Raw genomic sequence first — 14,843 nt, 5'->3', positions numbered from 1 at the left:
AAGCAAGGGGGATCACATTCCTATCCCCTTTGCAGACTAGCCATGAATCTATGGAACACAGCTCTAGCTTGCAAATTGTAACTTCAAGCTCAGTTTCTACCAAGGAAGCAAAACTTCCTGGCGGACAGTCTGAGCAGAAGCCTGTCGGATACACACGAATGGATGCTGGACACCGAAATATTCAAGATGATTACAGCAGTCTGGGGATGTCCTCACATAGACCTCTTTGCATCCCACCTCAATCATCAACTACAGATTTTTTGCACCAGGACATTCCACAAACTAGTTTGGAAAGTGGATGCACTATCATTCAGCTGGAGAAACCTCTCGGGGTATGCCTTCCCGCCTCTACCTCTTCTTCCACGGGTGTTATTAAATATCAAACAGGACAAGCCCAAGATGATAATTTTGCTGGCCCCAAATTGGCCTCGACAGTTTTGGTACCCAACACTGAAAAACCTTTCTCTCGAGCCCCCTTGGGTTTTACCACAGACCCCAAACCTTCTGTCCCAACACCAGGGTCTGGTTCTGCACTCCCATGTCAAAACCCTCAGCCTGGCGGCCTGGTTAATTCAAGGTCTATGATTCATTCTCTCCTACCCAAGCAGGTTATGGATGTCATTTTAGAAGCCAGATGGCCTAGCACTAGAAAATCTTATGCAGGAAAATGGAAAAGATTTTGCTTTGGATGCAGGCTCAGGATTCGGATCCTCTTTTTCCTGACATTTCTTTGATTTTACTTTACATGACAGACCTCTTACATAAGGGTCTCTCTTTTTCTTCCATAAAGATACATGCCTCTGCTATTTCTGCTCATTATAATGCAGACCCTCCAATCTTTTCCCACCAGCTCATGAGACAGTTTCTCAGAGGAGCTAAGAACCTAAGGCCCCCTAGATCTTCACCCATTCCTGCCTGGGATCTCAACTATGTTCTGGAAAAACTCACCTTACCTCCTTTTGAGCCTGCTGCCACATCTGACATCAAGTTTTTATCTTAGAAGACAGCCATCCTGTTAGCTCTGACCTCTGCCAGGAGAGTTTCGGAGTTGCAAGCTCTCATGGCTGTGGAACCTTATATTATTTTTCATCAAGACAGGGTGTCTTTAAGGACTAATCCTACTTTCATGCCTAAGGTGGTTTCCAAAGTGGCTTTAAATCAAACTATTCACTTGCCAACTTTTTTCCCCGGTCCTCAAAATAAGGGGGAAAAGGATCTTGCATTCCTTGGATGTACACAGACAACTACGTTTTTACCTGGACAGAACCAAGGACATCAGGAAATCAGAGCAATTGTTTTCTTATGCTTCAAGTTCCCAAGGTAAAGCCATTTCAAAACCGACCATTTGATTTTGTTATTCACACCATGGAAAGCAAATCCCAGGGAGTATAAGGACTCACTCTACCAGAGTTGCTACTACTTCAGCTGTCTTCCTCAGGGGAGTTCCTACCAAAGACATTTTGGAAGCTGCAACTTGGAGTTCAGTGCATACTTTTTCCAAGCACTACAATCTACCTCTATACTCTAAGTCTAGGGCAGGCTTTGCTTCTGCAGTCTTGCAGGGCCTTTTAGCCACCCCCTCTTCTTTATGACCACCTCCCTTTTATTCTGCTTTGGGATTCAACCCTACAGTCATGACTGCAACAGTGAAACACGATGAACATAGTACAGTTGTGTACACTTACCATAAATGTAGATGTTCGAGTGTCTTCACTGTTGCAGTCTGGGTTTCCCTCCCTCCTGTCCCCTCTCATTTTTTCTTTTGTGTGGTTCCCTTCTTCACCCTTCTTTTGAGGTGTTTTTGCAAAGGGTATGGGATCTCACTCATTTTGGAGCACCTGACATCTGGGGCAAGAAAAACTGGAGAACATGGTGTCGGCTGTTAGCTTTCTACTCCTGGCGCTCTGACGTCAGGGCGTGTGGCTGAACAGCCGACACCGGACCCAGACTTTGGGATTCTGGCCGACCGAGGACTGCCTGCCGGCAGGGGAGAACCCTACAGTCATGACTGCAACAGTGAAGACACTCGAACATCTACATTTATGGTGCGTTGACAAAGCATAGGAGAACCTTATAGCAGTAGAAATATCTCCATACTTTTCATTTTCTAGATGATTGGCTCCTGATAGCCACATCCAGAGACTCCATAAAAAATTCCCTTCATTGGGCAGTCCATTATTTGCAGTTCCCTGAAGCCACCATAAGTTAGAGAAAGTCATCTGTGACTCTTACTCAATAAATCTAGAGAGTCTCTGTTGTAGGTTGGTACTACCCTTGGCAAGGGCATGGGAGGTCATGGCCATGGGATATGGGGTGAGCAGGACCTGGCTTGGACTATATTTCGTCTTGTGTTTGTGATAGTTACCACATACGTTACCATGGCATTCATATACCTGAGGAGGTTTGTACTGTGGACTGGGAGTAGTCAGTGCCATCACAGCCATTGTTTGCTAATGAACTTTTATCAGGTATCAGGCCATCGTCGACAGACCCTAAAGTGAAGGTACAGTAATATATTTCCTGTCCCATGACATTGGTGATTCCCACCATCCTTACTGAATCCCTGTCTTGCTGAAAAGTTTAGGGAAAAGAGACCAAAGCTTTTTGTTGTAATCTACCAATTGTTGTAAAAGGAGTAGTATCAGACTTTTCTTAATGGGTCACGTGTAACTTACCATGTTCCCGTGTCCTGACATTTCTCCACCATCCTTGACTTCTGTTTTTTCCTGCAAGTTTGGCATGTATATGCTTGTATGTTACTTGTTTGTTACTACGTTGTCATGTAGAGCTTGGGTCATACTGTTATTTTTTGATTTGCTTAAAGGTGATTTCTTGTGAAGTGAGAGCAAACTGAAAGACTTTGAGGATGTAGGTGTTGAAGTATCTAGTGTATGTCACATCAGAATGTGCATGTGGATGTCCCTAAACTCAGGTCTAAACGAGTTTTTTTGTTGAGTGAGGATTGTGAAGATGAATCCAATGAAAGATCAACTGTTGTTACATGCAACACCAAGGTGAAAGGAAGAGGTCTTAACACATGCAGTTTTATTGAGATTTTTTTTCCGTATGATTTTTGCCCCAATACCTGGCCTGCCAGGTGTCAGGCCTCCCCTCACGTATTTAGTGCCCATTCCTTCTCTCACAATTCCAACTAGAGATGAGGAGAGGTCTGTCTGAGGAGTGGCCATCATTTAGGCTGCTGTGATGGCGACTTTCCGGCAGTAAGAGCATTTGAATTACCCAACCCCACCCCCTGTGAACTATATGGGAGAGGTAAGAAAAATGTGACTCCAGTGGCCCACAGTGCCTTTTCTTGTGAGTGCACACTTCCACACATGCTCTAAGATGCTTGTCCCTCACTAATGGCTTAGTGAGCTGCTCTTGTGTGTGTCTGTCCCTCCTCTTAGTGATGGTGGCAGTATCTAAGGCTCTATCCTTTCCTCCCCACCAGAACTGGCTCACCCATCCTCCCCGTGAGCACCATCAAACATGTGAAGTGCTAGTCAAACTTGGGTCAAGGATTTTCTCCATCTGGACTTCAAAGGTATGAACTGAGTGCTACAAGGTAGAGCTAGTTGCATAGTTCAGTAATTTGGATTTTCTTATGATTTGCCCTTCATGGATAATCTTTTTATTTAACCATAAAAATAGGTTTGTCCCATTTTATTTTGCCAGCCACTGAAGGCTAGCCAGTTGACGCTTGTACTTATTAAATTGACTAGTAATAGACTAATGTGAAATGCAAAGGACAGTACAACCGTAGCTTCTGGCTCAGTGGTGCATGCATTAACTAGAAGTCAGCAAAGCCATAATATCCATGTAGAAAAGCTTGAAATAATTTGTATAACCTGACACTATGCTTAATTTTCTTATTGTTAACATCTGTTGCTGTGGCATCAGGTGTTCAGGATCCCAGCTGTTTTGTGTGGCATCTTAAATTGCCACTAACTAAAATTTGCCACCATGTCCTACTTTTTAGTGGCTGTAATCTTGCCCCCAAATCATCTATTTTTATTACTAGACAATGGAGCTGTATTTGGTAATTTCGTGCAGATAATAAAGCATCTGAAGTTGCTGTTTTCATTTGATCTTCAACCTGAGGGACTCTGATGCTGCATGGAAACGACTCGGTCGTATACTCCAGCATCGAAGCCAAAGTCCAAGCTCCTCCTTTATCCATAATGCACCTCTCTCTCCCTTCTAGATCTCATTTGCCACATGGATCAAACAGCACGGGTTTTCCATTGCTCCAAGCTCCAGAGTTGTAAGTGATTTTCTTTTGGGTTTCTTCTCTTCTCTTTCTCTACTTTCTATCTTTCTTCCCCTATCTTCTCTTTGCATGTCTTGGCGTCATTCTCTATAAAAAAAAAAAAAAAATCTTTTCCTATCTAGTATGTGTGCATGTGTGTGCTTGGTCTTCTTGCCATGGCTGTTACTCCTAAGCCAGGGTTTAGGAAGTGTACAGTGTGTGGGCATAAGCTACCTCCCTCCGATGCCCACACTGTGTGTGTGGTCTGTTTGGGAGTCGCCAATCTAGATCCCACCTGTTCGATCTGTGTGGGCTTCAATCCCCGTGCTTTGATCGATAGGAGGAATAAGCTTATTTTAAAGGGCCTTATCCTGCCCACAACTGAGGCTTCTTCTTCTTCCACCGGGCTTCTGGGACTCAGCCTCCCTCTAAGAAGCCCATGGATGGAGAGAAAGTATGCTCCAAAGAGTAGAATCGGCCTAGGAAGAGGTCTCCAGAGTGCTCTTCCTCAGCCGAGCCCCCTTCCAAGTCCTTCCTGGATCTGAGCTGGAGTTCCCCCTCAGCTCTGGTCTCCACACTTCTCCGCAGAGCTGGAGACCTCTCAGGCTCGGTCCCCCACCACCACCTCTCCTCAGTGCCATTCTAGGCCAATGTCGGTAGCCTCTTCAGTCCCATCCTCTTAGAGTCTGTCTGAAGCCGAAGTGGACAGGATGATGATGAAATTCCTTTGGGCCCAGATTCAGCTGGGAGTTTTGCCTGCTCCATCCCCTGTCGGGGCCAGGAGCATGCAGTCTGCCTTTCTCCCTATCTCTCCTTCTCTGATCCGGCCTTCGGTTTTGGAGTCCTTGGGTCTAAGGTTTCTGGGTGTTGAGGGGTCAGTGTCAATGGTCCCTGGTACCTTGATGCCGACAGTTGCCTTGAGTGGTTCGGCTCCAATGTTCTCAGAGCAGACCGACTCTCGGAGCCATAGCTTCTGTGTTAGATCTGAGGGGATGCTGTCCACATTGAGGTTTTAGGTGGTGTCCCTTCCCCTCGGGGCCTCTGTGCTGGAAGGCTCATTTCCAGCTCACCCCATGGCGCCGAGGGTGGCAGATCCAGACATGGCCCCGACCATTCTGTCTTCAGGGGTCCACTGGCCTTCACCATTTGAGGTGGTATAGAGGGTCCCCTTGGCACTGTCGAGACACTTGACACTCAGATTCCACTCTGTCTCCCTCTTTTTCTGGGCTGGAGTCTTCCATCCTGCCCCCTCAGGGACAGCCAGCTGCCAGTTTGCCCCAGGAGGTTCCAATCCTGGAACTCCCAGTAGCTTCCAAATCCTCCCCAGAGCCTGCCTCTGAAGAACCACCTCAGAAGCGTACGTGCAAGAGGACGCACTTAGACTCCACCAATTTCACCAATGATACCAATTTAGAGGAAGGGGAGGGCTCCCACCAATCACCAATGTTCTACTTTGGGGATGTCATGGAGATCCTGGTCCAATGAGGTTTGTGGTCAATCCTCAAGCCCAATCCTGATGAGTCTGTATTCCTGGAGGCATCTGGTACAGTCCCTTCTACCATTTGGGTTTCCCCCCTGCAGCTCCATTAGTGCATCTTATTTCCTGTAGGGCATGGAAGGAACAGGACACAGTTGAGCCCATCTCCCAGTGCCTGGATAAGGTTCTAAGCGCCCCATCAGATAAGCCCCACTGGTCCAAGGGGTCTCCAGTCAATGCCATGGTGGTTGTGGCAGTGATCAAGAAGGAGCTTGCTCAGGAGAGCTCCACGGTCCACCCTCCAGACAGGGAGTCTCTGGCAATGGATTGTTTTGGGAAGCGGGCCTTCATTTCAGCCACGTTTGCCTTACGTGCTCTTAATTACCTGGCACATGTCATCAGACTGCAGAGGGACCTGGTCATGGAGGTCGCTGAGTGTGCTCTGGGGTCCATGTCGACAGAGGAAAAGAAGGTCTTCTCCTCCTGTATGGCCACCCTCACTTCTTTTTCAAATTCATCCATGAGGCTTCTCTCACACGCTACTGAGGGTGACTCGAAGGCTGCTGGGATGGGTGTGGCCATTAGGCGACACACCTGGCTATACCTTTGTGCTTTTTCGAAACCCTTCAAGGCAGCCTTCACAGACAGCCCCTTCGATGGTTCCACCTTGTTTGGAAAAATGGTTCATGATACATTAACTCAGAGTGAAAAGGACGGGAAGACCTTGTCCGCCGTCGGGATCCACTTCTTCACTCCACAAAGATCCTTTTCAAGGCATCAGCATGAGATCAAGAAGCTGTGGTTCTGGAAGTTTGAGTTCTTCCCAAGACACTCAGGATATGTCTTCCCCCAGGATCAGAGAGAGATACGACAGGTGCTGCCATCGTTGCAGAGGGGGTCTGAAGAAACAAGGGTCTTGGGATGCTTTCCCGGACAGACCGTTTCAACAATCAAGAGGTTCATAGGATGGTACTAGGCTATTGGCCTGCAGGCTGTTAAGCCTAGACAAGAATTACGTCCATGTTCTCTCAGAGTTAGCACCTGTTAACCCTGTCCAGCAGGGACACAGGTGGGATCTCAGGGCTGTATTTTCTGTTTCCCATCCAGTCGTCCAGGTTCATCTTAAAGAGGGCTAAAGAGGTACTCTACTTGACTTAGAGAAGGGAGTCTATTCCACAGATGGGGGAGTGTTTGGGACACAAATCTATCCCGTCAACAAGGTCTATTAATGTCACAGACCAAGTTAAGGCCTTGCATGCGAGTTGCGCGGGTGATCTCCTTGTTCCTGGATGAAATACCCTTATTTATGAGGTGGGCCATGTAGAAAACCTTCTGTACAGTGGAGGCAACATGGTAGTCAAAATTCCGGTTGCTGTCAACCTGGGTGCCCAAGTCCCTCATGACTGACTGCATGCTTAGTACGTTATTAATGTGATAATTACTGAGGATGCCATTTTCCCCAAAAGGCCCTCTTGGAGGATGTTCACATCACTAGGGAGAATATAAGACAGCACCCAGCTTGCAGTCATCTGCAGACTTGGTTAGCCACAGACCTCTGGTCTTGGCTTGCAACTCAGAAAAGTATATCCCAAACAGTAGAGGCCCCAAGACCGATCCTTGGGGTACACCGCTCCTTACAGGTCTACTACTGTGGGATTGCTCAACTGCTCATCTCTGGAGGCAGTCAGGGGGTGCCTGTCTCTGCACCCAACAGCCTGGGAGCCCATTACAAACGAACGTTGAGTTCTGCAGATCATATACAGGGGTTAGTCTATCCCCTTTTTTCATTCCCCTGCCACACACACACACACACACACACACACACACACACACACACACACACACACACACACACACTCTCTCACACTCTCACACTCTCACTCTTCCTGGACATTCCACCCAGTCAAAAGGAGGAGGCAGCCGCAGAAATTACCTGGCTGCTCGTAAAATGAGTCCTCCAGCCTGTCTCCCCCAGACCAGTGCGGATCAGGTATTTATTCCAGGTTTTTTTTGGTGCTAAAGAAAATGGGGGACTTACGATCCATTCTGTATTTGTCAACCCCGAACCTGTCCGTTGCCAAGACAGAGTTTTGGGTGGTCACCCTTCAGTCTATTCTGTCCTTCTTGCAGATGAACGACTGGATGTGCTCGGTAGACCTCCAGGATGCATGCTACCACATCAAGATGGACAGGTACTCCCGGAGATTTTTCCACTTCCAGCTGCAAGCCAATCATTTTCAGTTCAGAGTACTCCCCTTTGGATTCCCTTTGGATTCACCACTGCTCCCCAGGTATTTACTAAAGTAATGGTGGTAGTGGCGGCTCACCTGTGGCTGCAGGGATTTCAGGTCTTTCCCTACCTGGACAATTAGCTCCTCTCTGCTCCCTCCAGGCATCGGCTAATACAGACCAGGGATTACCTTCTTCATCTAGCCCCGTCCCTGGGTATTGCCATGAATCTCACCAGGTCCCAACTGGCACCAGTTCAATTCTTGTATTTCATAGTATACAAGGCAAAGTGATCCTGCCTCCAGACAGACTGTCTTCACTCCGCTGTCATGTACAGGACATTTTTCTAGCCCAATTTCTCATGGCGGGCTTAGTTCTTCGGGGGTTGGGGGTCCATGGCGGTCACGATCACCCTTATCCCAACTGCGCACCTTCATATGAGGGTCCTGCAGTGGACCTTAGTGGTTCAGTGGTCCCTGCTAGACCTTCTTCTGTCCCATCCTGTTCAACTGTCTTGCATTTGCAGGGACTCCCTTCTTTGATGGCTCCAGTTCCAGGACCTTCTACTGGGTTGACCATTTATTCTTCCCTCTCCCACGACCTTGGTGACCATGGATGCCTCCTTGCTCAGGTGGGGGGAACATTGCATGGGAAGGATGGTCCAAGACATGTGGTCTGCTCTGGAGATCAGTCTGCATATCAGTGTCCTGGAGAGGAGGGAGGTGCTTTTGGCATTGCAAGCTCTTCATGCCTCTCTTCCTCCGGGGACTATTGCCATACAGATGGACAAAATGTCAGTGGTCTGGTTTATCAACAAACAGGGAGGAACCAGGTCCTATCCCCTCTGCCGCGAGGCCATGAGATTGTGGGACTGGGTGATCTCCTCCACTGGCCATTTTCTGGTGGCAACACACATTCTGGGGGAAGTCCAAAATCCTGGCGGACAGGCTCACCGATCTATTCTGATGCCTTATGAGTGCTCTCTGAATCCGTCAGTAGATGAGAAGATCTTTCTAAAGTGGGGTCGGCCTTGCTGCAATCTCTTCACCTCTCCTTCCAATGCGAAATGCAGCAAGTTTTTCGCTCTGATCCCCCCAGAGACACACCAGTCCATGCTTGGCCCTCTGGTCTACTTTATGCGTATCCTCCACTTCCCCTTATTCCCATGTTCATTCAGAAAGCAGACGGCTGGGGAATTCGGTTATCTTCATTGCCCCTTTCTGGCCTTGTCAAGTTTGGTTCCCCACTCTGTGGTCTCATATAGTGTGTCCTCCCTGGACTCTGGATCCCATACCCGATCTGATTTTGTTCCCATCAGGGGCTCCTCACCCAGATCTCATCAGCCTAAAGCTCACTGTGTGGCTGCGCCACTTTCAATGATAGCCAGGACTCTTGGGCTTTCTTCTCCCATTAAGAAGATCCTGATTGCGGCTCACAAGACTTTACTAGGAAGATCTACTCTAGCAAATGGAAGTGTTTTTCAAACTGGGCTTCTCAGCATAACCTGGATCCCTTCACTGCTCCAATATCTGCCATTCTGACTTTTTTGGCAGATATTTTTAATTGTGGAGCTAGTTTCTCTACCATTAAGGTTCCATTGTTGGCAATTTCTGACTTCCATGTGGGTGAAAATGCGGCCTCCTTAGTTTCTGCTAAACTTTGTAATGCCTTTCTGAAAGGTACCTTTCTTCTTCGGCCTCCAGTTAAGGACCCCACGCCCCCTTGGGATCTTACCTTTGTTCTGCAGGCTTTGCCCCCCCCCCACAAGCCAGCTGTCTCTGTAGATTTGCAGTTCTTGTCATGGAAACTGCGTTTTTGAGGGCAATTACTTCAGCCAAAAGGGTTTCTGAACTTCAAGACACTATTAAGCCTCCTTACCTAGTTTTCCATAAAGACAAGAGTATCCTTGCAGACCAATTCATCTTTCTTGCTGAAGGTGGCTTCAGAATCTAATATTAACTAGGTCATTAACTTGCCAATCTTCTTTCCAAATTTCCAAAACAAAGGAGACTACAGACTTCCCCTACTAGACGTGCAAAGGCTGCATTTCTATTTGCACAGAACTAAAAGCTTGCGTAAATCAGATCAGATTTTTATCTCCTTTTCCAAACCTTTTTTGGGGAAGCCTGTCTCTAAGGTTACCATTGCTCGTTGGATTTCATAGTTTTATTTCCTTGGTCTATTGAGCCAAAAGTCTGTCTCCACCAGGGCATGTCTGGGCATATTCTACCAGGTCAGTCTCCACTTCTGCGACCTTTTGGTCCACAGTTTCTTTTGATGATGTTTGTTCTGCTGCGACCTGGGCCTCGTCACACACTTTTATTTCTCATTATAAATTGGATCTTCTTTCCAGGAGCAGGGCTTCATTTGGCACAGCCATTCTCTGGAATATCCTTCCTTGAGGACCTCTCAGGTTATGTTGGTAGCTAGGGACACTGTCCCTCAGGTTGAAGATCAAATGAAAACAACTTCAGATAAATAAGTTATGTACTCACCATAATGTTCCATCGGAGTTGTTGCTTTTCATTTGTCTTCAACCATCCCTCCGTCCTTCCCCCTTCCTTTTTTGGGCTGCATAGCTGACTAGACTCTGAAGTATTATGGACCCTCTTGTCCTAATCAGCTTTCCAAAGGTGGACTTTTATGCAGTTATACTAGGTATGATAGGCCTTTTGGCCTCTTGGGTTGGTGCTGTTTCTGCAACAAACTCGATCTGAAGGGAGGAGGGAGAGAGGGGCATTATGGGTAGGGTAGGAGCTTGAACTTTGGATCCAGTGCTGGATTATATGGCCGAGTCGGATCCTTGCTGGATCCGAGTCCCTCAGGTTGAAGACAAATGAAAAGCAACAACTCAGATGGAATATTATGGTGAATACATAACTTACTTTTTTCTGCATATCCGAGTTCTTCGTCTAGATGTGCTGTTTGTTTTGTTCCAGATGTATGTGCCTGCCTTATGGGGCATTGTATTCAAGCACAAACCCGAGTTAAAGCGCCATGTATGTGCTTATACGTTTCATTCTCCAACTATCTGTATTGAAATGAGGCTCTGTCAAGAGTCAGTCTTCTAGATAACCTAAAATTACTTGTGAGGAACAAAAACTGACAGTTGCCAAGGGTCACACAATTACATGTTAAAGCAAATGTAATTTTGTTTTACAGTGCTTTATTTTCTTTTTAATTATTAAACAACAAGCAATTCTTAATTTCTAAGTAAAGATTTAAAGATTTAGTTGTCTAGATTTAATGTTGCCATTGGTTCAGTTTTATGCTATGTTGACTGATTTTCATAGCATTTGCTAATTTTGAGTTCTTATTTCCATGTTTTATATTCAGGAGTGGAACAACTTTCAAACCTACAGCAGCTTGACTTGGCTTTTAATTTGCTGTTGGAGCATGCTCAGTTAGCACCTCTGTCTCAGCTCCACAGATTAAAGAAGGTAAGTTAAGAGTGGTCAACTTACACAAGGAAAGGTCAGAAGACTGTTTTCTGTAGCCCTGAATGAAAAAAGCATTGGTGAAGGAAGGCCTGTCTGTCAAGAATAGTCCTGTGAGACACTACCTTTGCAGCTGACAAGGCACTTATTACTTAACCAGTACTTACTGCAGTGGAGAGGACATTTTCTTTCTGTACAGTTATGTTTTTGCAAAAGGATATCCCTACTACAAAGTGAAAATGAAGAAGAGGCAGGAGTCTTTGTCACTTACTGACACATTTTAAAATTCCAGTATGTGGTTTTCCTACCTATCAACACATATCATGGATGTTTGCAACCAAAATGAGTAGCCCATTGAACTAACATTTTTAGATGAGTTACTGGGGCAGATATCGTGGAAATGTTTATGCAATTTTAAAGACTCTCTGGGACGTGAAATCCATATTTAAAATGGGTGTGCTTTGCAGTACTGAATCTCAAATGCTAGGAAAACACAATACACTAAAACCAAAACCAAAGTCAGAGCAAAAGTGCGATAAGTGAAAGAAAAGCCAAATAAGAAACAAACTGCTCACACTAATGTATCAAGAAAAACATTTATTGTTGTGTAAAGCTTTCAGATAGCAAGTACCCTTCCTCAGTGCTAAAATAAGAACACAGTTTAAATAAAACATAACCAACCCACACAGCCAATTAAAACTGATCAAATATTAGTGTTTAACGAAACAGTAAACATAATTTTAAAATGCCATTTTAAAATAGCATGTTTCATCCTAAGCATAGGTTTGATCGACACTGTTTGATTCATCCCAGGTGGATGATCAGCCCGCAGCTGTAAATTCCATTTATATTCCTTATTTTCCAACTTATTGTTCATGTCACCCCTTCTAATTGATTTATTTATATTATTTATTACCCTGAATTTAAACTGATGTGAAGAATCGGTCTCAAAAACATGTTTAGCTAAAGAATTACTCATAATGCATCTTCTAATGTCAGAATTGTGTTCGATGATTCTATCTTTCAAACGTCGTACTGATTTCCCAACATAAAAGCTTGGACATTTTCTACAAGTAGCAAGATGTACACTATGACTGGTACTACAAGTAGCAGAAAAAACAGTGTTCGTTAGAGGATGTACAAAATCAGTATGTTTCTCAATAGAATTACAGCAGCAACAATTAAAACAGATGTACCATACTTAGTAATCGTACTACATCCTAAATTATTGTGTGTCTTTATAACACAACCTTTGTTTGAGTGGCACAATTACAGTGTGTGAACATGGGTTTATCACCGTTAAATCTGTCTAGTTCAGGCATAACTTCAGTAGTCCCCAATTCTCAATAATTATTTTCTTAATTCCATCCATCAGTGCCCCACTGAATACTACTGAACAAATCTGTCGACCAGCAATTGTGTCTGCACCTCCTACAAATGGACCTACCAACCAGGAGACTGTTAATGAAGAATGTAGTACTGTGTCTACTTCAGTATTGGTTAATTCTGAAATTCCACCTAGTCCAGGTAGTTCAGTGAGGCGAATTTCAACCGTTACAAGTGAGATTCCTTTTGTTTTGGATTTCCATCAGTCCAGACAAGTTGTCCGATTGAAGTTACCAGAGGAAGTAACCATGAAGGAAGCGTGTAGTATCCAGAGGGTGTTTGCAGAAGAGGAACAGAGGGAGGTGTCGCAGTGGCCCCAGAACTTGGGAACAAGGCACAGATTTAGGTACTGTAAAGCAATGCATTGTCAATTTGTCTGATATGCAGGTAACTCCGCATCATTTGTCTTTATTACAAAAAGGTTTGAAATTTATACCTGCAACTCTCGGACTAACTAAGACACTTACAGATATAAAACTTTTTACACGCAATTTAGATCTGAAATTGATTTTTGATGATTCTGGGTCTGTACACAGTAATGTATGTAAGCAAGCAAGTACCTTTGTTCTGACTAGTCATCCAGTAGCACAGACCTTTCATGATGTTTGTGAGGCACAGATACAGCGATGTTTATCAATGTGATAGATTTTAATTTAACACAAGAAGAATGGCAAGCCCTGCATGATTTAGAGATTAATACTGATATTGTGCTGAAAGAAGCTGACAAGGGAGTGGCAATTGTCATTATGAATAAGACTGATTATGTGGCAAGTATATGTGAAATTTTAACTGATGAAACAGCCTTTAAGGAAATAACTAGTATACAGGTTGATGGGTACATTAATAATATTAATATGTTATTATATGATCTGCAAAAATATTTCAACTGACCTTTTAACATATTTGACCGTGTCCCATCCTGTAATACCAATCCTGTATGGTCTACCTAAAATTCATAAATCTGTTGAAAACCTCTTCATGAGACCAATTGTCTCAGGACCGACTGGGTTACTGAACCCGTGTCAGTGTATCTACAGAATGTTTTGAGTAACTACCTTAAATATGTTAAAAGCTACATCAAGGATACTGCTGACTTTTTACAACAATTAAGTGCATGGTTTGGTGTTAAAACTTGTATGCAGTTCCAAATTGCAGTACTTCACATCAAATCACTATTTATAGTGATACCCAATGACTATGGAATCTCTGCCGTCAGAGACTTTATGTAGATATGGACATTCACCAGGTAGATAGGTTGAAACCATTTGTGAAGTATTGGGGGCTATATTGGAAAACAATATTTTTAGTTTTGATAATAAATTTTATCATCCGGTTTCGGGGGTTGCTATGGGTACTCCAGTAGCAAATATCTACACAACTTTGGTCTTAAATGGATGGGAAAATGAGAATGTTTGTTTTTCATGGCCCTGATTCCTATACAAGTAGAATAAATTTTTAAGAGGCTTATGGATGATGTGTTTTTATTTGGGATGGGAATGATGTTGATTTAGTGGAATTTGTGAATTATTTGAATAATGGCATGGATTTTTTAAAATTTCCCATGCGTCATTCCCACAATAAGATGTTTTTTTTTAGATGTTAACTTTAACTATGATGGGTCTAATGTACAAACGTCAGTTTTTAAGAAGGACGTGCATAAAAATAAATACTTGTACAGAAGAAGTATGCACCCTTTACATGTGTTCAAAGGCATTGCCAAAGCACAAATGACACCAGTTAGTAGACTCAATACCCAAAGCAGTGATTTTTTATGACAAACTGATGAAATGATGCATTTACTGAGAGAGGTTATGAATCAGAGATGTTGACTAATATTAAACATGATGTTTTAGTATTAAGGAGCTCTATAGCTAAACCATACTTTTGTAATACTTTGGGAGAACTGTCAAATCCCCCTACTACTGACCAACAAAATGTTGTTGTGTTATATAACTACCTTTAGTAGATGTAGTGATGGAATTAAGAAAATTCTTGAGAACTGGGGAATACTGGGAGCTATGCCTGAACTGCATAGATTTATTGGTGATAAACCCATGTTCACACA

The 14,843-nt window shown here is 44.2% G+C and overlaps 1 protein-coding gene across 4 annotated transcripts in view; it reads left to right on the top strand.

Moving 5' to 3' along the window:
- LOC122793047 (serine/threonine kinase 11 interacting protein) overlaps nt 1-14,843 on the top strand; it is a 1,659,807-nt gene that overhangs the window by 690,703 nt on the left and 954,261 nt on the right. For all 4 annotated transcript variants that reach the window (XM_044060719.1, XM_044060720.1, XM_044060718.1 and 1 more), the window contains exon 9: nt 11,292-11,395. In XM_044060719.1, the coding sequence (XP_043916654.1) occupies nt 11,292-11,395 (104 nt within the window). The remainder of the gene's footprint in view (nt 1-11,291; nt 11,396-14,843) is intronic.

This window comes from Protopterus annectens, chromosome 2.part0, assembly GCF_019279795.1.
Source record: "Protopterus annectens isolate FY-2018-M chromosome 2.part0, PAN1.0, whole genome shotgun sequence".
Taxonomy (NCBI): Eukaryota; Metazoa; Chordata; order Ceratodontiformes; family Protopteridae; genus Protopterus; species Protopterus annectens.
Note: the sequence above shows the minus strand (reverse complement) of the source record. Positions and strands in the feature narration are given on the sequence as shown.